This window comes from Carassius gibelio, chromosome A12 (genome assembly GCF_023724105.1).
Source record: "Carassius gibelio isolate Cgi1373 ecotype wild population from Czech Republic chromosome A12, carGib1.2-hapl.c, whole genome shotgun sequence".
NCBI lineage: Eukaryota > Metazoa > Chordata > Actinopteri > Cypriniformes > Cyprinidae > Carassius > Carassius gibelio.
Window position 1 is genome coordinate 17,863,764 of NC_068382.1, and position 22,117 is coordinate 17,885,880.

The following is a 22,117-nucleotide window of genomic DNA, read 5'->3' on the forward strand; positions in this document are numbered from 1 at the left end:
TGTGGCAGTGTCTGATGAGGATACCGCAGTGATGCAGAGGAGACAGATGCACTATTAGAGAATCAACACCAGGGGGACACAACCCACTTGACAACAAATCTACCTGAGACACAATGCTCTGCTGAGAACACTAGACACGAAAGGTCTCTGATTTTCACAGCATCCTGTAAAATACAGGAAAGGGGAGGAAATGAGGGCGGAAGTGAGTAGTACCTTGCCAGCTGTCATTGCACACGCAGAGCTTTTCCCCGGTGAGGTCGCAGTAGCCGTGATCAGGGCTGCCACAGTTGTTCCTGCAGTACGGGATGTCACAGGCCTCACCCTTCCAGTACTTATCACATTCACAATATACACTGCTCGCTATCGAGTTCCCCGAGGTGCACTTCCCATGGCCAGAGCAGTTATTTGGGCATGAGTTGATTCTGTCAAGGGAGAGATCAAGAAAAAGGTTGTAAAAAGCAAACCAGGAGAACTTTCTACAGAGAAGCCTGAAATTGGAGATGATATAATGAACAGGACTATTCCTGTGATAACACTGATAATAAATTATGCACACAGGAGATACAATTCTTAAAAAAAAATTTGACATGTCGTATTAACACCTGGCCGAACCAGCAGGCTTTTTCCATTGAAAATAGTGCTAATGTTAAGTGTCATTAACTCACGAGTAGAAGATTTCAAATCCTGTCAGGTTGTAGGCGGCGTCGCTAAAAAAGTGCAGAAGTGCGTAGCCGGAGTTGGTCTCCACTTCAGGGACAGTCTCGTTCCCTTTCACTTCAGGGACAATAAGACCACTGTGGGACAATTACAGGGGGAAAAAAGGCTGCTTAGAAAATTATATCTTGTTTTTCCACTTGTCCCGCAGCAAACTGAAATTTTCCTGTGTGAGTGCAAGACTAAGGTTTTTCAAACTGGCCTCAGATGGCCACAAGGGAAAGTTAAGGGTCCACGGAAAAAAAAAAAAAAAAAAAAAAAAAAAAAAAATTTTACAAAATCTATTTTTATGTTCACGTGTTGACTCAATACATTTATTGAATATGTTTAATGCAATCATTTATTTGATATTTATCATAAAAATGCAATACAAATAAAATCTAACAATACATTTATCTTCAGGTTTATTTACTACTGTTTAAAAGTTTGATGTATTTCTATTTGAATATATTTTAAAATGTAATTTATTCCTTCAATGTCAAAGCTGAATTTTCAGCAACCATTACTCACATAATTCTTCAGAAATCATTCTAACAGACTGATTTGGTACCAGACTAGCAATGTCTAATGATAGTTGTGCTGTTTAATATTTTTGTTTTTGTTTTTCAGTTTTGATGATAAATAGAATTGTGTTTATTGGAAACAGAAATATTTTTGCAACATTATAAATGTCTTTACGATCACTTTTGATTAATTTAATGCATCTTTGTGAATAATGGTACATATAACATTTACTGCGTACAGAAAACCAAATACGCTGTCAAATGAATACAAAATAAACATTTATAGATAACATTTTAAATATCGTTTTTTTTTTTGCATTAGCTCAGAGTCAATAAAAAAATATATATATTATTTACAGTATTTTTAAAAACATAATTTTATATTACACGTCTTTATGCCTGAAATTAAATACATTTTTATTTTAGGAAATAGTCCCTCAAAAGGAATCATCATACTTGTGGGGGTGTTCGGCATCGGAAAGTTCAAAACCCCCATTTTTATTTTATAACACACACTCACCTGAAGACGGCTACTAAGGGAGCATAAATCGAGTCTCCGTCATAGACGTACATGTGGTCCCAGCTACATTCGGTCGCAAAATGGTTAAATCGCAACCTCAGGACTGCGTTTGGGCTGCAAAACAAAGGTAATGACATAATTCTTAAGAATGTGATGCTGGCTGCATAATCCATTATGAGAACATATTACAGCAGACGCATTTCTGCCAAGTCTGAAGAGTGCAAGGTGGAATGTGCTCCTCCAAGCCTTTTCTGGGAACCCAAAACAGAAGAAAACACCCTTGAAAGGGCTGCTGAAGTGTATTAAAAAGGGCTTATGCAAGAGGGATGTGTGGGCACAATAAAACTTTGATGAGAAAGTGAAAAAAACAACGGAATAACACTTACTAGCCCTCAATCAGCCAGGTGCACTTGGTTTTGTATTTGTAGTTAATGGGGCCATCCGTTAGGTACCCAGACGGCTCAGTTAACCTGAAAAATAAGATCAGAGTCGTCTTTCAGAGGACCACGTCAAACCAAGCCCAAGGGACAAACAGAACAATGCTATACATAAAAAGAGATGCAGAAGGTGTTGCAGAGAAGTGCAGTTGCAGTACAAGTAGGCACAATGATGGAGCTGGATTCTGTGGTTACTTATGGCCATATGGACACAGGCTTGTGTGGAGCAGATCCACAATGATTCACTGCTGCAAATGTGCTCACGAGACAGGCCTAACCAATCAAGTTTCCTCTCCCTCCAGACTGCAAAGGAGCCATCGGGCTCATGGAGTGACAGTGCATTGCATCATCACGGAACACTCAAGGCCTGTCTGTGTCGCGGGCCACTTTAACCACACCAAGCTGGCTGCATTGTTTGACCAGACAAGCCCTATTGTTTGTAGATGGCGACTTTGAAGGAATGCATCCTTATAAAAAATGACCTCAATATTGCACAGACACACTTCTAATTGAAAACAGTATTGTTGCTTGCATAGCCAAACACTCCTCGGGGCGAATTCTTCAAGGAAATCAATCTAAGTGACATTGCGAAGACCTTCTGTCTTGCAGTTCTTGATGAGAACAAAAAGAAGAACTGAGCTGGTGTTGCACAAGCATCTTAGAGTGAACCAGAGGAAACAAACACATAAATACTTAGAATTCAATAATACAGTTTAGAAAATGTAACTCATCTAATGCTATGCGAGATGTAGATTGGTTTGTTTCTCATTAGAACAGATTTGGAGAATTTTGAAATTACATCACTTGCCAACCAATAGCTGCTCTGCAGTGACTGGGTGCCGTCAGGATGAGTTAAAACTAGACAAAGCAAAACATTTATTCACAACGACACAAAAAAAGCTTTTTAGATGTTATTGTTTATTAGAAATATGCAGCATTTCATTTCACAAGAGATTCATTGATGGGCTGGCGTCGTGAGGACTGTGGTTTACTGAAATGTTATTATCGGCAATTACATTTTCAGCAAATCTTTTTTGAGTAAACTATTCCTTTAAAAGGTAAAGTTTGTAATTTTTTTGCGAAACTATTGAAATATTCCTGTGTACATGGTAAATAGATTATTCAGATGTAACAACATTGAGTTTTACATAGTAATTAACTCAAATGATATATAGGGAATTTGAATAATTAATCAAGAATTTGATTAATATATATCTCAGATGACAGTTACATTTAATTTTATTGATTATGAAAAATAGCTCAATTGCCAATACCAATACTAATCACAGGGCACTGTAATTTACTCATTAATATGTCAATATTACATTCTTCATATCAATTATTGTGATATCTCTTACTATAAATTACTGCAGATCAAACCGTGGTATGTCCTGCACACCACTGTAGACTTATCAATTTTCAATAAAGTTATCACGCCTTATAATTCAAGGAAAAGTATTCTCTGGCCATGAAAATATTATCCTATCCTTATGATAAATTTAGTTTCTAAATTTAGAGCTTGTAGCTAAAGATCAGACACATCTCAGTGACTCGTAATGTGAGTGGGGTGGAGTCCGAGCCAATCGTTTTATATATGAGTTTTTAATAATTCAACTAGTAATACATCAAACTACAAATCACACAGAGTAAATATGCGTACGAAAATACAGACAATAAACATTTACAAGACAACGGAATCCAAATAAAAGAGAGAGAGAGAGAGAGAGCGAGAGAGAGAGAAGTGTAGAAAGCGAGAGAGATCACAGAATGAGCTCAGGTATGAAAATCAGTCAGTAAACCTTAGTGGAACCAACAACGAATCAAATAATAGCAACACTTTAAAGCAGCATTTAAATCTCCATAGAAAACGATACTTGCATGGCCCAGTGGGTGAGCGTGGTACCGGCGACGCACGTGTGATGTCACGTGGTCCTTTGAAAACTGCGCGCGTGGGCCGGAGGCCGTGTGACGCGCGCGCAAGCTGCGCTGGATCTTGGCGTGAGCGTGGAGTCACGTGTTCCTTTGTTGCAAAGAGGTGTTCGTTCATCTTCGCGCGGTATTTGAAAGGTTCAACAAACAATGTTCCAGGATTCGTCTTCATTGTGTGGAGAGGCGAATAGTTTAATAAACTTAGTAAAGAAAAGAAAAGAAAACGAACGAAACGAAAGCTTCCAAAGGAGCCATTAAAATGGCTTTTTCTCTCAGCCCCTGTGCTGAGGGGGTTCGCGCTATGAGCGCGGCCTACGGCCGCGCGGAAGCAACGTTGGAGAGCAGCGTGTCCGAGAACGGAGAAGAGAAAGAAGAGCAAAAAGAGGAGGTGGACCTTGTTTGGTCAATTCTTATAGCTTGAAATAGTTCACGCCCATTTTCGAGGGAGCATCCAATGAATGTCCGCGATCTGAAGCGGAGGGAAAGTTCCTTTGTCTCGGTTGAGACAACCCCCTGATGATTTAGGGCCCGTCCGATTTCATCAGGAATATTAAAACAAGTTCATTATTCCAGATTAAATACATTTTTCATTACTTTGCTTTAGATAAGTGGGTCTGTCAAAGCATGACGATTAGAACAAGACTAGACATAATATATAAATGACCAAAGATCTAATTTTTAGATCGAATTACACATTTAAAGATTTGTTTAACACATGATAACACTGCAGATGTTGGGAAACATCTAAATGTACCAAAAGGGAATACGTAATACATTTATAAAACATGAAAACAGAAAGTTAATGAATACATTCCATAGAATGCATTGTTCAAAAGAAGCCAGTGACTTGGCTTCTCTCCTGTCCTGTGTGGTCGTAACTTTTACAACCTGCAAAAGTGGGGGTTGCAGAAACATGGCTTTCTTTGAGAAGGTTAAAGTGAGGAGAGACATTTCCTAAAGTATAAGCTTGCAACTTATACTCTTCACATAACAAGGATTAACCATTTTATGCAATCCATAAACATAATTAAAATACATATTAATAATAAAATGAAAGTAAGGAACTTATACGAAAAGTTCCTTTGTCTCCAGTGTTGGAAGAATTTGGGTTGGGGGTTTTCGTTTCTTCTTTGAAGCTCGCATGGGCATCGTAAATAGTTTAAGTCCAGCCAGGCTGGCATTTAGTACCAACAGTCTGAATTTATAAAACAGAATTTAACCCATGAATCGCTGACCTGCATATCTGTTACACAGAATACAATTAAAAGAGATGCACGCTTTTTTGCCATTTATCATGTTGCTTTTTTTATAATTCTGCACAGTAATTGAATCAGCTCATTAATTCTCATTCATGTCCCTGACAACAGCGCACAAGAGAATGTCCTTGAGTCTTACTGTTCTTTTGCCTGTTTATTTATCTCTTCATGTCTTTTAATGTGTTTATTTAAATCTGTCTCTTCCTCACTCTACAAATGTGTTTCTTGCAAGACTTTTCTCAACTTCCTGTGTCACATCAACAATCCAGCTGACTGGTACATTTTCTCATCTATCTTGGATGGTAGCCTAAAAATCTAATTTTTGCCCTGCAAGCTAATTTTCCATTAGAGTGAATATTCAAAATTATAATTAATACAAGCAGGTTTCTAGAATCCAGATTTTTGGCTTAATTTGGTTATGTAAATCAGGTCAACACAGTGTCCTCCAAAAGTTTGGAAAAATCCTAGGCAAAGTGGGGCATGGGACAATATCAAACTAACTTATTGAAGCAGTTATCATTTGAAGCAATAACCATTCCAAAATATATAAACTACCATTTTAAAAGTTTAATGTTTTTAAAAGATGTCCCTTATGCTCACCAAGGTTGCATTATTTTGATCAAAGATACAGTAAAATATTATTATAATTTAAAATAACTGTTTTCTATTTTAATTTTTTTTTTAAATCAAATTTATTTAGCTTAAATACTGAGTGTCACATGATCCTTCAGAAATCAATATAAATAATATTAATAATATAATAAAAATGGTACAACTTTTGAACAGTTCTGTACACATCACAATCAGACATTTGTTTTCTTTAAAAAATATTGTTTGACTGATAATTGAATCAGAACACATTTAGCCTTACTTTAGCTAATTAGCTTTAGACAATAAATGTATCTTTTACTTTTCTGTTATTACTTAATTTTTTTATTATTATTGGTGTGATCCATTATCAATGCAGCATCATCTCAAAATTATAAAGAGGCTGATATTGTGCAAGTTTCTGTGGTATTTCAAAACCTTTTACAGCAATGACCTAGTTGATATCAAATTCTGTAATTAAATAAATCTTAAATTCATAAATGATTCATCTGTGCACCATACAGCATGAAAACAGCCTGCAAACAACTCATCTTTGTGGCTGTATTTCTTTTATAATCATTTCTCTCAGTCTGTGAATCATTCCTCACTTGAAGTAAAGAATCTCTTTGTAGAAAAGAAAGAAATTTCTGACTGCCAGCAAACCAAATGCAAACGCTGTAAACCTGGCACTAACATTTTTGCTGTAGGTTAAATCGTAGCCTATATAGCCATGCTATTTCTCCACTCTGTGTTCTGTATGTCTATAATAAGACACTGCGATTTAAAGAGCAGTTAAAAACAGTAATCACGGTGCACCACTTCCTGTGCCAGGGAGGACATCCCGCAGGCTGAATGTTGGCAAAAGGGAAGAGGGAACTGCAGGTGAGTCAACAGATAAAATATTCACCAAGTTTTCATGAATCTTTTATAGCCCAGTACCACAGAAAATATCCACCAACTCCAGGACTACTACCTATCCCAGAGGCTCTGAAGCTGCCACTGGACAAGGTTCACTCAGCCTCGCTCAAAGGCTGGCCTCAGGCATTCAGAAAGGGATGGGAAGGGAGTTACATAAAGATCTGCAGAACAGCCATTGCAATACTACAAAAACAAAGTCTTGTGTTTGCTGAAGGTAAATGGGGTTTGAAAGGTGCAACTCAGCACTGCAGTCAGCCAAGCCCAAATGTTGACACTTTGCAAAGTCCAATAATAGGGGGCCTTCTCGTCAGCTAACTCAAGCCCCGCTTCCTGCCACGTGAACAGGAGTCCACTGATATTTTTCGATCACTTCCTGGACCTGCCGGTTACCTCCCACTGCTTGTTTGTTAAGCTGTTGTGTAACAGGAAAACCGTTTTTTAATGCCAGACTGATGTGGAGGCAAGGACACTAGGTTAGGACTGCTGAACAATTCAGGTTTGTTCATTTATTTCAAAAGTTGTGGTTTCATCTATCCACTGTATGACCTTTTAAAGGGATAGTACAGTGAGAAATGAAAATTTACTCAGCCTCATACAGGTTTGGAAAATGAATTACCTAAAGATCTGTACTCCATGTGCGTCATACTAAACAAAATTATAAATATGTCATTATTCCACCACATTTGACTTAAAGTGCCCCTATAGTGTTCAATGTAGCTGTATGTAAATTTGAATTGATCTGCAAAGTTGTGACGCCGAAAGTGCACGATAAAGTTATTGTCTCCCAAAAGAAAGAATAGACTCTAAACAGCTTAAACGAGTCATCAGTCATTTGGATCCCACTTTATTTGGACCAGCTGGCTCCACTTAAACAAAACCTGTAAGTAAGATATATAATAGATGTTTATATTTTCCATCGAACAATCAAAATACAGAACTATGGCAATGAGAGCAGAGTAACTCCTGGCAAGCAGAGTTTTAGAGAGAATTAATCTTAGAACTGCTTCGAACAAATCGTTTGAGAATCCCTGGAAAATGAGGTGATTTGGTATTTGGGGTAAGCCAAGTCAGTCTACATGATCTGTGCTCTATTTTTAGGCTGATCTTTCCCATGACAGAATCCACCACTGCTAGATGCAGTTAGAAATTAATAGCCAATCACAAGATATCTGATGAACACTGAACCGAGCCAGATAACGAACAAAAGACTGACTCGTTCACAAGGCAAGAACCGTTTCTGTAAGATGTGTCCGATTCGAGAAACGAGGAGCTGTTGATACTTCGCATGTGTGATTCAGCTTGAAGCAGACCAAACACAGAGCGTCTGAACCGAACCGATTCTTTTGGTGATTGATTCTGAACAGATTCTGTGCTAATTTTATGAGCCCAGGTAAACCGAAGTCTTCAATCAAGGGCAATCATCACCAATGATGCCATTACGTCGAGCGCAAAAGAACCGGTGAACCGTTTTCTTCAACCGGTTTATTGAATCGAACTGTCTGAAAGAACTACTGATGATCCGAAAACCGATGCAACCGGTTCTTGACTCGTGAACGAGTCATTATCTGGCTCGGCTCGGTGTTCATCTTCAGTTCTCTCTTCTCATCAGTTCAGTCAGTGTACTGTTCGAGTAAATGAATTACTCCGGGATATTGGTTTATTTGAACTCAGAGGGAGTGTCAGCCACATGAAAAAAAGTTAACAGGATTAATGTGTATTGAAGACGCAAACTGTTTAAAACGATTCAGTTCGATTAGGTGAACTGGTTCAAAAAGATCTGGTTACATCGAATGATTCATTCGCGAACCGGATATGACAAACTGCTTCCAAATTCCAAACACTTGAAGAAATCCTTCCAGCATCTGATCACAAAACGTAAATGTACCTTGCAGCTGGTCAAAGCCAAGCATCTGTCAGGTTTGTTTGATGAAGATGATGTAGCTTACATTGCACTTCAGATAGTAATCCATAAAGATCAGCCTAAAAATAGAGCACAGATCATGTAGACTGACTTGGCTTACCCCAAATACCAAATCAGTTAACTAACAACTACCCAGCAGTCTAGAACACACAATATTTCTGAACACACCACAGACATATTTCAAATAGATATTTGCACAAAGTCAGTTGACACACATTTGAGAAGCTGACAAGTCCTGTGGTGTGAAATGTTATACTCATTCTAAAACCATTTGAAAAGATTTAGCTAATTCTTTTATAATTACTATGCATGCATCTTTTATGATTTAAGATTAATGAAGATACTAAATGGAATAGTTTTACTTGTAAAAACACATTTGTCACACAACAGGAAAAATAAAATTGGACCATAGGGCTAACATGCAAAAAAAGAAAAGAAAAACATCAATAAAAATTAGCATAAAGGTAAAAGGTTCCATTTGGTAACATTGGTTATAACTACATTAGATAATTAAAACTAGCAATTATCAATTTTTCTACAGTTTTTCTACTGTTTAATAATCTTTTTAATAGAGAAATTTAATTACACTGACATTTTTTAAATCAAAAGTTGTATACGTTAACATTTTATACTTAAAGCAATGCAAACTAACATAAAGAGTAGGTAAAAGCTACTAACTTTCTTATATAATAACTCAATAGACCAAATACAGTAAAAGATAAATGGGAGCAGTTAGTATTCTAGGTGTGCATAGATATTGTACGTCACCCTTTTTTTTAATGTAAACGCTGGTCTGATTATAGTTGTCACATGCCATGTATGCTGGCTTCATTTTACAATAAATAATCAGAAAAACAACAACTTTCCTCAAATGATTTAAAGAAAGAATTTTGTTTGGTTGACATTCTAAAATTCATGTTCACAGAAATTCCCCTTTAATAAATATGCCGCTATAAAGTACAAAAAATATATATATTACACACTACACAGACAATATATAGGACACAATTCATGGTCAAAATCTTAATTAAATTGCTAAGTAAGGAATCTACTGTAGCTTCATCTTAAGTGTGAACTTCAGTATACAGAAAGGAAGTTACACGATGAGGTGACACAACCACACAAAGCAACAGAAAGCCAACCCATCTCTGAGCAGCGGTTTAGACTACATCATGAAGTAACTGCTCAAGAAATTTCCAAAGCACTCACTTTTAGCACCAAAGCTGACTCTGCCTGAAGATTAACTTACCATTGGGTGGACATTGCAAAAACATGGCTAATATTTCACTTAATTTAAATAAGACTGATTCAAATTGACAAGACAGGTCACCTAAACTGTGACTAGAAAATAAAAAAGTACCTTCAGCCCCTTTCCTTCTTATATTTTGATCTTTTAGCAGACACAGACTGGACTCCATCTACATTATTAAAGCAACCTTTTGCACTGTGATTGTGAAACCTAACACAGGTCATTAATAATTCTGCATTCTCAAAAAACGCATCTGCACAAGCAAGCCCTGGCCAAAACAATGAAGTGGCACACCGGACACAATTTATAGTCAGGGTGACAGCCTTTGTTGTTTGACCATGCATCTTGTGGAGTATCTAATGGGTGACCACACAGTATGAGATGCTCCGATAATAACTCAGGACTTCCTGGTCACCTAGACCAGCATGAAAGGCCCAACAACGGGCGAGAGCAACAAAACATCAACTGAGTTCATTTCCTTTCATTCAGCTATTGTGGCTATCAGTATTTTTATACAGGTCGAGGAGTCAAGCTGAAGTTTATTTTGAGTGGCAGCACTTATAAATGCCGATAGCATCCTTTTGGCTACTTCTAAGATAGAGAGAAGAGCGAGATCTTTGCTACACCCGATGAGAGCGGGATGCTATTTTAAGAAACGGTGCAGGAGCTTTGTTCAAGAGTTTCATTTATCACACAGCTGTCAAAACTAAGACAGTTTAAAACTAAATCATGCCTACCCACAGTACCTTTGACATCCTTTGTGAAGACAAAGCCACAGAATCAATCATGACAGTACAGTAGATGTTTCAAAACACTCTCATAAGATCATGTCTGTACAATTATTTAAATAACACTAATATAAACTGTGTGAAGAACAGGGTTACTGTGGGTTTTATTCAGAAAAATTGAAGACTTTTTAAAACCTTTTTAAGATAACTTGAAGGTAACACAATACATCCATATGTTCTTTAAATGTACGTGTCTAGGGGCAGACAATAAGTTGTACTGGCAACACTTTAAAGTTTTAAAAATACAACCTCCAGTCCAAACACATCTAATTAATTAGCTCTTCTTAAAAACACTAGAATATGGTAAAACTAACTTTTACTGTGCTTTCTGGTCACACTGCAAAAAAATTTATGTTCTTCCTCAGTAGTCTTGTTTTACAGTAAAATATATTTAAAAAAAAAATAAAAATCAGGAAACATTTACTTGAGAAGAAAGATGACAGAAGTCTTCTTTTCTGTGAAATTGATCAAAATCAAGTGAGTTTATTTAAAAAACAAAGAACAAATATCTGCCAAAGGGTTCAGAAAATCAACATAATTATAAATTAAAACAAGTTTTAATGTCCCACTCACAGTTTCTTAATTTTAACAAACTCACTTGATTTCTCAGAATATGCGTCCCAAGGAAATATTTCTTGATTTAAGCATGTTAACATATTTTTATGTGAAAACAAGACAAAATACCTAGGAATATATACATTGTATCAATGACTTTATGAATTTAAGACTTTCTGTTCTAATTGAAGATCTTTTAAGGCCTTAATGTCTTTGTGCTAAAAGTACAAAACTTTAATTCAACCAAACTGTGCCAGGACTCATGGGATGTGCCAGGAGTATACCAAGAAAGATTTCAATGTGGAAATGAAATCTAGATTTTTAGCCACACAAAAATAGTCTGAGAGGAGGGAGCGTTCAAGAATAAATGCTTGTCTTATCAGTTTAACCAGAGTGAATGTGCACATAAGTGAAGTCCTTTTCAAGTCATTTCCCAGACAAATATAACAATCCAGCAATCAGTAACATACTTCACAGATGACTGAACATGCAATGGACCTGTGTTCATAAGCATCACAATAACAAAACTTTAGATTTGAATCAAACAACAGTGAAAGAAACTAAATACAAAGCTGTCGCTGGGGAGGTATTCTAAGATACGAAACCTAGGTATATCTTTACATCTTATCTACCCCTAAATGGTATGTATTAGTACTTTTGGCAAGGGTACGGCACCAGTTAAACAGCTTTGAACTTGTTTTTCTGGGAGTGTTCAGTTATATGCACCTATTATCAGTGAATTTGATACACAACCACTTGCATCATGCTTTTATGTTCCTCTAGAGCTGAAACAGTCTGATTTAAAACTCATAAAGGCCTTATTAAATACTCACTTGAATCTTCCCTGGCAGTGTTGACACTGGTCCCCAACCCATCCACGATCACAGACACAAGATCCGTTCACACACCTGCCTGACAGACAGCTCTTCTCGCAGGGTTTAGATGGAGAGCCGTCTGAAATCAGCACCAGGGAGAACATCACACACAGCCAGAAATATCTCTGCATGCCCTGCAGTCTCCGTCTGTCCCGTCTGACCAGAAACAGTTCAGGTCTGAGCATCCTCTTCCCAGCATTCATGGTTTATGGATGCTGCTGCTGTTGGTGATTGGGTATCAGTGTCTTAGGGCCTTTCTTTGCTGCTTACTGGAGCCCAGATTATTTCAATTAAAACAGCAGGGGGATCCGTTCACTTACAGATCATGGAAATTCAGGCAGTCGTTTGACGGAAAAACTCCAGATCCGAGTGTGATATGATAAAACGAGCATAAACACCGACATATTAAATCATCTTTCTCGCCTCATTGTTTCTAAACAAGGGCAGGAATTTACTACGTTGCCTCCTGCAGTTACAAAGCTGGAAAATAATTCCCCATAACACTGAAAAAAATCTCTCCTTCCAGAGCATTACCATAAATCATGTGACGAAATATTTCCAGCTTTAAAGCATCACATAATTCAACGGTCTTATTCTGATCCCGTCCGCAGCCATTTTAAAGTGTAAACATTCAGCTGGCTGTCCAAATACACTGCTGGTGTGATTTAAAGCTTTTAAACCTTGAGCTTTTCGTGGCTAAATGTTCATATGCCACGGGGGGGGAAAACGCTACACGGAGAAGGTTTCGGAGTAAAAAGCATCCTTTTTAACAGCAGCGGTCAGTAACACGGTTGTTGTTTCTGCTGTTGTCCGCTGCGCTGAGGGATTTGGAAAACCTGAGCAACTATCCGTTATCCGCATATTTTCTCGCTGTTTTTCAGGCTCAACGTAATAAACTCCTCAACGAATGCATCGACCCTCGGTGTTGGTATATATCCTCTTCGTCCCGGTGCGCTGAAACCCTCTCAGTGTGTGAATTTCGGCCCCCTCGACCACCGTTTAAGCTCCCATAGTACGGGAAGCTCGCGCTGGCTGCTCCTCAGGTTGGAGCAAACTCAACAGAGATGCCGCGCATGCGCAATGGGAAGAGGACATCTTTAAAGAGACAGAGACCAGCATGCGCATTGCTGGAATAGCCATTGCATACAGTACGTACTTCCTTTTTTTTTTAGCATATTTTTTATTTACCAACTAGGGAATCGTTTTGTATAGTGTGAGACATATTTAACAATTATGTTGCAGCCAAATCGCTTTTCTTTAATTTAAGATTAGTCTTTATAAGATTATTCATTTTACTTACAATGTAACAGTTCACATTCCAGCTAGCTCCCTACATTACACTTAGTACAGAATGTAAATGAACAGTATATTCTCATTGAACGATATTCACTTTACCTCCAACGTAACAATTTCAAAATACAGTCCAGCATGCTCCATACATTATATTGAGTGTAGTAATGTATATATATAGTTTTACTGACTTTCAAGGTTTAATGGCCCAGATTCCCATCACACATTCAAGCCTCCATTTCAAAAATGAACTCTGTGTCTCTCTTCTAAGTGTAGAGGTGCATCTCAGTAAATAATACACTAGGCTATGTGCTGCCAACTTAATTAAAACTAATGTACTGTGTGATGTCCTGCTGTTTGGGTTCTTTTATTAGTGTCAAACATTTATGCACCACAAATTTATGGTGGCGTTCTGTAAATATAAGCAAATATAATTTGGGGTTGTTAAGATTTTTTAATGGGTTTCAAAAATGCCTCTCATGCTCACCAAGGATGTATCTGTTTGTATTAAAATAGAGTAAAAATAGTGATTTTGTGAAATATAATTATAATATAAAATAACAGTTTTCTATTTTAATATATTTAAAATTTCATTTATTTTTGTGATTGCAAAGTTGAATTTTCAGCAGCCATTACTCTAGTTTTCAGTGTCACATGATCATTCAGAAATCATTATAATATGCTAATTTGGTGCTCAGGTTATATGTCATATTATTATCACAGTTGAAAACAGTTGTACTGCAGTTTTCTTGCACAGATATATTTTAACAGTGCACAACTTATTACTTTTATATTTGATCAGTTTAATGCATCTTTGTTGAATAACAATAACAAAGTGACAAAGAATATGGATCCAGTTTGATATACCATTCAAAGAGCAAACAAATAGGGTGGGTCTCTTTAAGAACATTAGTATAACATATATTCACATTATAATAAATCTGCCAGTTGTTTTACAGGGGGTAATAAAACACTCAATTCATTTGCCAATTTGATATTCCACATGGACAATTACTGGACTTTGTGATGATTCTCACACCTCACAGATTTCCCTTTTTAGATCATTCCCATCACAACAGCCCCATTCAGTCAGGCATTAAAGATGAATAACAGCACCGCATTATAGCGCTGACCTTAGGAACAGAGCTGTTTGGCTCAAATGTGTCCATGCTAAAGAGCATATTAATAATGTCAGTTAACTCTTGTATCACAAACTTATTGTTAATTTAATTCATGCAGTATTCAGCGCTGGCAGAGGTTTTCAACTTTCTCATTTACACAATATTCCAGTCAATGAACATTCCTGTCTCACTTTGAGCTACATTCTTTCCTGGCCCTCTAGGGAATATGACACTTTCTCCTCAGACCTTCAGGAACGAAAGAATCAAAGCCTCAGGCAACTGCAACTCTAACTGAGCACCACAGTAACTGCACAAGCATGCCCCAGCCTGTCAGAAAGCACATGCAGCATAACTGCCCAGTGATGCAACTGCAGTGACCTGCAGGATAAACATATATCGTTATGTGTAAATCACAGGTGATTTACGATTCATTCCTCTGCACTTCAGGCATGCCATAAATCCTTCATGAAGCCAAAGCACCTGTAGTGCCCCCAGATGGTAAACATTTAACAATATAGTATAACTGTACAGTTAGAGCACTTGAAGTGGTGTGCATGACATCTACTCTTGCTATACTGTAGTAAAAAAAATATATTGTAAGCTGAAAGTGAAAAAAGATATGATCATTTTATCCACTCCAGTGCAGATATCTGCACTGCCTCTTCCCTCTAAATAAAAGTAGCCAAGTAAGGAGGTGGGCTTTACATTTCACGTGATTTCTTTCTTTGCTCTTAATGCCATTAAAGTAAGGGTGAACACAGAGTCTGGGAGCAGAGGAGCTGAATGTGATCTTAATCTCTAAGAGGGATTAGTACCAAGCACTTAAAAACTATTCAATTCAGTAAGAGAATGCTAATACTACTTTATATGAATCTCATTGTATAATTGGGTTTTTCTTTGCCATTTGAAACCAGATTTTAATTGCACATTTTTCATGTGTTTAGATTTGGTTTATCTTTTGAGACATTTCTTTTAAAACCTTTTCCCTTAAAATGCATAGAAATACATCAATATTTTAAAAACTGCACTACCATTCCAAATTTGGGGGAATACTAATTTTTTTCTTCACCGAGAATACATTAAATTGATCAAAATATTTTTACATTGTTATTAAAATACTTTATTTTTAAAAATACTATTCGTTTAAACATTTATTCATCTAAGAATTGAAAACTTTAAATGAATAGGAAAGAACAAAATGTATCACAAATCAGCGTATTAGAATGATTTCTGAAGGATCACGAGACACACTGAAGACTGGAGTAATGGCTGCAGAAAATTCAGCCTTGTGGTGGTGGACAGGAATAATATTACAATGTATTTTTTAAACAAATAAATGCAGTCTTGTTAGGCATTAAGGATAATTTTTTCAGAAGCACAAAAAGTCTTACCGAACACCAAACTTTTGAAAAAGAAAATGCTATTTCATGCATACTGAGTTTTTTACACTGTTAAAGAGTTGGATTCCCATGCTAAACATGGACAAAGTTTCAAAAATTAAGTTGTACGTTTGAAGGAGTATTTTTGTTCCCAAAATACTCCTTCCGGTTTGTCACAAGTTTCGGAAAGTTTTTTTCGAGTATGGCTCTCATAGACAGTAAAAGAAATGGACACAGCGACCCCATTGGAACTCAACTGAGACAATTGAAGCCCATTTTTAGCGTTTTTTAGCACTTCCGTTTCTGATGCGCAGACTCAAACGAAGCTTGATGACGTCAGCAACCTGTCTGACAGATGTAAATCTTCTAAGTGGCTGTGCGTGCAAACTGCCATCGTTAATCTTGCAGAGACGGCGAGCTTGAGCGGGGAGTTCTTTGTCGTGAGTGAGCAGGAGTAAGTATTCTGCTTAATTATTTTGTATAGTATTTTAAAATGTAACGCCAGTACGCCATATTAAGTTAATTGCCTGTGAGCTTCTCCCCCTGTCTGTACGGTAATGCGACAGAGAGTCAAGTAGTTATGACGCAATCGTTAGCCTATTTTTTACAAAAACTGCTTCTATGGGGCCATAATGTAACATAGAAGGCAATGGAGCCCTTTATACATTGTCGTGAATCTTTAGAAATAAATAATGGACAAACTGAGTCTTTAAATGCCTCAGATGTAAAGTTATTCGCTGTCAAAGTGACACCAAAATGAATGGGAGTCAATGGGAATGCTAACGCAAGTGAAGTTCTGCTACAAGATGGCAGCACGCAGCCGACTTCAACTTCCGGTCGCCTTCCTTGCCGCCTGATGGCTCTGTGTGACGTTAGATGGAGCGGAATTTCCTTATATGGGTCCTAGGGCACTTCTGCCGGAAGAGCGCGCGCTCCCGTATAGCGAGGCTGAGCACAGACATTCACTGATCAGAGTGATTCACTGATCAGAGCAAGAGCGTCGCAAAAAGTTACAAAAGAAGTGTGTTTTTGGTTGCCAGGGCAAGACAACCCTGCACAGATTACCTAAAAAAACAGCATTAAGGGACCAGTGGATGGAGTTTATTTTTACAGAGCATCAACAGAGTTGTGCAAGTGTTTTTGTTTGTTCCCTGCATTTCGAAGATGCTTGTTTTACAAACAAGGCCCAGTTTGACGACGGATTTGCGTATCGTTTATTTTTTAAGGATGATGCAATCCCAACGAAAAAGGGTCACGATCGTGTGTTGGAACCGCAGGTGGTGAGTAAAACTGCTTAAAATATCTCTGCCTCCTTGTTAGTGCGTCCCCTCCCATGCCGGAGACCCGGGTTCGAGCCCCGCTCGGAGCGAGTCGTTGCTGCTGCTGCTCTCGTTCAGTTTCAGCCTCGGGATCTGATTCTGGATCATAAATGAACGGCTGAATCTGACTGTAAGCCATGGTTTGTTTTGGATGATGGTTTTTCCCTCACGGTAATGTCACAGTTTCCACATGCTCTCAACGCAAAAGCATACTGGCGCTGTGATTCTTTAGCTCTGCCCACACGTCACGCCTCCAGACGCTCGTGTTTTTCCGGGAAAAATCGCTACAGACTATCTTTCTCTAGTGAATATAATAAAACTAAAGACTTTTTGGAGTTATGAAGGATGCAGTACTACTCTATAGGTACTCAAGATTAACAGGATATTGAGTGAAAACGAGCATTTCACTATAGAGCCAAAAGAGTCTCAATAAAGATAAATGCACACACTTCATTCACATATGCACACATAGGATTCATACATGCACACACATGATTCATAAATACACACACAGGATACACAAATGCGCACAAAATTTAAAAAGCACAGAAGATTCACAAATGCATACAAAATTCAGAAATGCACACAAAATTCAGATATACACACACAATTCAGAAATGCAAACAACATTTACAAATGCACTCAAGATTCACAAATGCACAGAACAAGATTCAGAAATGCATTTCTGATGCACACACTCATATATCTTGATTTACAAACTGCTTGCGGTCTGTGAACTTCACTGCATTTGTGTGTGAATTTTGAGACTCCCCTGACTTGACTCTACACACAAATGCTTTTTTTTTTAAACAAGGAATTGTCAGCAACCAATCAGATATCTCCCTTCTTTTAGCCAATCACAAGAACGCACTCCACGTGGGGGATTGTTTACTTATAAGCCAATCACATGAATGCTTTCACACAGCATGATATGCCTGTGGTGCTGCATATTAAAGCCTACATGAAATTGTATGAAAATACAGATGTTTAGATTACAATTCAGGTTTACTTTTTTATATTTTTTATATAAATGTATCAATGTCTCAATACATATAGCCCAGTGACTGCAGAAAAAAAGTTAACCATGGATTCATAAATTTGCAATAGGCAATTATTTAATTTTATTGAAATATTTTAATGAAAGAAAAAAAAATACACCTTTTTGAATATTTAAATATATCTAAATATTCTTTTGGATGCAATATAGAAGTCACTTTAATTATAATAATTCGGTCCCTACATGAAGAGAGAGTCAGTGGTCCACTGCAGGAGGAAAGTGACTCTCCGGCTGCGCAAAGTGAGCCGCCGGCTGCATGAGGAAAGTGAATCGTTCGCTGCGTGACTCGTGAGGAAAGTGAATCGTTCGATGAGGAAAGTGAGTCGTTCGCTAGGAAAGTGAGTCGTTCGCTTAGGAAAGTGACTATCGGAAAGTGAGTCTCCTGCTGCGAAAAGTGGGTCGCCGGCTGCGTGAGGAAAGTGAGTCGTTCGCTGCGCGAGGAAAGTGAATAGTTCGCTGAGGAAAGTGAGTCGTTCGCTGATTGGCTCATAAGTAAACAATCCCCCACGTGGGGTGCATTCTTGTGATTGGCTAAAACAAGGGAGATATCTGATTGGTTGCAGATCATTCCGTTTTAAAAAAAGGCATTTGTGTGTAGAGTCAAGTCAGGGGAGTCTCAAAATTCACACACAAATGCAGTGAAGTTCACAGACCGCAAGCAGTTTGTAAATCAAGATATATGTGTGTGTGCATCAGAAATACATTTCTGAATCTTGTTCTGTGCATTTGTGAATCTTGAGTGCATTTGTAAATGTTGTTTGCATTTCTGAATTGTGTGTGTATTTCTGAATTTTGTATGCATTTGTGAATCTTCTATGCTTTAAAAATGTTTGTGCGCATTTGTGTATCCTGTGTGTGCATATGTGAATGAAGTGTGTGCATTTATCTTTATTGAGACTCTTTTGGCTCCATACATAGAAATTAAATGAAATAGGTACTGTATTTATTAACAAACCAAAATAATTATATTTTCAAGCATATTTTTTTCTTTATCATTAAGTGAAATCAAAATGCATTAATAATCTATAATAAACTTTAATAGCTTGTCAATGTGTAATAAAAAAAAATAAAATAAAAAAACAAAGAACACAAAAGCCCATTACCTACAGCACGTTTGGGCTCACACAAATAATAACAGTGCCAAGTCATGTTTTGTCACAATAACACTGCAGTTTCCTACAGTTCTTTCAGTGAGAATGTAATTTGTTCATCATTTAATCGTTTGTATTTCCATCGTCACCCTTAGATTCAGATGGGGTGGGCATATGCTTTGATTTTGTTTTCTTGGCATTCTTCTGTTGCCCTGATGGCTTTGGGCAAGGCTGCAGAGCCTGGGAGATATCTGTCAAAGTCCAGCGATCCTCCTTCAATGCATGCTCTTCCAGTGTGAACTGACCCTGCTTGGTCCGACTGAGTTCCTTGATATGAGCACAGGATGATAGAGCTGTGGGGGTACAGCAGGGAAAATCAGATTATTATGTCAAGTAAATAAAATGTTTATGTTTGAGGGTAATATTAAAAGAAATAAATATCTCTAGAGTGCTACCTTTTGCAAGATCATCAACCAAGCTTCTCACATAAAACCCACCTCCACACTCAACATCTGTATATACAAAAAGTACATTGAAATGCTGTTCAGCATGACATAATTTTTTTATAAAATATGTTTTTACATGAATGAATCATCCGCAGTGAATGGCTGCCATCAGCTGATGAAAGCACCCATTCACTCAAGAGGAACCATTGGTGAGCAAATGTTTTAATGCTAAATTTCTCCAAATGTGTTCTGACGAAGAAACAAACTCTGTCTACATCTATCTAAATCTACATCTTGAATTACCTGAGCGTGAGTACATTTTCAGCAAGTTAAAATGTTTGACTATTTCTTTTAACTCTCTTCATGCAGTAGTTGTACAAGAAATCACATTTAACGTTTATTCATATTTATCATATCTTATGTCTTTTCAAATATGGCATAAAAATGACAAACCTATGGTGAAATACGGCGGACTGAAGTCTTGTAAAGAGAGACTGTACACCGTGACTGGACGTGCAGGTTTAGCCTCAACCTCTTGACCTTGCTTGAGCAGGACAGACATGCGCTTGCCATCCTTCTTCAGTGCCGAATATCTATAAATGCAAATATCAGAACGTCTATGACATCAAGAAACCTAATTCATTTAGACGTTTATGAAGAATTTATTGTGTATCAAACAGAACAAACTGACTTACAGAGGTGGAACCTGCATAATTTCACCCGTAAACTGCTTCAGCTTCTCCTCAAAAACCTCTTTTGTGATGTGATCTGGGAAAAACAAGCATTAATCTTTATAGACTGATTTCTGTAAGAGATCTATGCCCCCATCACAAGCACAGCCACAAAACCATGAATCTCACCATAACTCTTTTCTTCAACAACATTTCCTGTGACGTCAAGAGTATCAGTTGCTTTGCCTAACTCTCCAATAGCTCTGTATTTCTATGAAAAGACCATAGAATTTAATGTTACAGTACTCAAATTTGAGAATGACAAATGTAGAAAGACACACAAACATGATATGACCCAGAAAATACTTACCTTTGATCCTGCAAGCATTGTGGTGAGCATCTTCGTTCCTTCACCAATTCCAACTACTGCAAAACATTAATCATATTCTTTCAATATTTTATTTTATAGCATATTTTTAATTCTACAGGCAAAACCATTATTTGTTTCATGCTTTGTTATTGAAACAAAATCGCATTATTGACATGTTTTCTTTCATACTTATTTGCATTTGTATATTTTAGTTACAAGATTATAATTAAAAAGCTGTTTGCTCAAAATGAGTTTGTTTTTTTTCTTTTCAGTTCTAGATGTTTTTAGAGAGGGGTCTGTTTGCACCATTTGCATGAATAGAACATTTTATTATTCAAAACGAGTCTAATGTATCTAACTCTAATATTTTTGTTTGCATAATTTTTCACAGTAGAAGAAGATCCTTGATTATAATTACCAAGTACACCAGAAGCATTGCTGTCCAGGGTGCCACCATGGCCAATTTTTAAAGGTTGCTTGTTCCTTTTGCGAGGATTGGGATTTGCAACACCTGCCTCTGTGTAAGGATAAACTAGTTACACAATAAAACGTACTCTTATAATTATTTTATTAGTTATTATCTCAACCCCCCAATGCAGAGGACCGAAATCAACTGCAAATAGCCTAATGAATCACAAGACAACAAAACAAAAATTAAAAACGCGCCTACCTTTTAAAAGCGCTTTCTTCAGAGTGTTTAACACATCTGCGGAGGTGGGTCCCTGTTTCTTATATATGGCAAATATACCATTACAAGACTGCAATTTGGATAGTGAACTGTTCTGAATAGCCATGCTTATTGCTATCGCGGCGCGAGATGATGACCTCATTGGCGTGTAGGTCGGTACTTGTAGTTCTTTCAAGAGTGACAGCTATCAGCACGTTTGTTTGAGTCAAATGTGAGTTCTGATAAGCAGTTGCGATGAATATTCTGCATTCATGCCTCCAACTTACACAAGTATTTTATTTATGATATCAGATAGGAATTATATATCTCACCTAATTAACGAGTACTGCTCAGCTCACAAATGCAGGTCTAGGATCAGTTTCCCATAGCCGCCTGCAAAACTTAACTGTAACTGAAATGCGAAAGCTGACTCTAGATCAGCTGGGCCATGTT

At 37.4% G+C, this 22,117-nt stretch overlaps 2 protein-coding genes across 2 annotated transcripts in view; both read right to left on the reverse strand.

Annotated features, from left to right (window-relative positions):
* The window catches only part of LOC128025355 (attractin-like protein 1), an 86,104-nt gene extending 72,760 nt beyond the window's left edge, over nucleotides 1-13,344 (reverse strand). The window contains exons 1-5 of the mRNA XM_052611627.1: nucleotides 12,212-13,344; nucleotides 2,124-2,207; nucleotides 1,738-1,851; nucleotides 666-794; nucleotides 214-422 (exon numbers count right to left, since the gene is read on the reverse strand). Of these exons, the coding sequence (XP_052467587.1) occupies nucleotides 214-422; nucleotides 666-794; nucleotides 1,738-1,851; nucleotides 2,124-2,207; nucleotides 12,212-12,456 (781 nt within the window). The 5' untranslated portion in view covers nucleotides 12,457-13,344. The remainder of the gene's footprint in view (nucleotides 1-213; nucleotides 423-665; nucleotides 795-1,737; nucleotides 1,852-2,123; nucleotides 2,208-12,211) is intronic.
* A 6,090-nt stretch (nucleotides 13,345-19,434) lies between these two features.
* On the reverse strand, nucleotides 19,435-21,833 carry LOC128025755 (pseudouridylate synthase TRUB1-like). The gene is made up of 8 exons (XM_052612284.1): nucleotides 21,668-21,833; nucleotides 21,416-21,514; nucleotides 20,998-21,053; nucleotides 20,817-20,898; nucleotides 20,652-20,724; nucleotides 20,410-20,549; nucleotides 19,966-20,022; nucleotides 19,435-19,863 (listed from the first exon to the last, which is right to left on the reverse strand). Exons 1-8 carry the CDS (start codon nucleotides 21,825-21,827, stop codon nucleotides 19,634-19,636), a joined length of 897 nt encoding a protein of 298 aa, XP_052468244.1. The 5' UTR covers nucleotides 21,828-21,833; the 3' UTR covers nucleotides 19,435-19,633.
* Nucleotides 21,834-22,117: the final 284 nt, after the last annotated feature.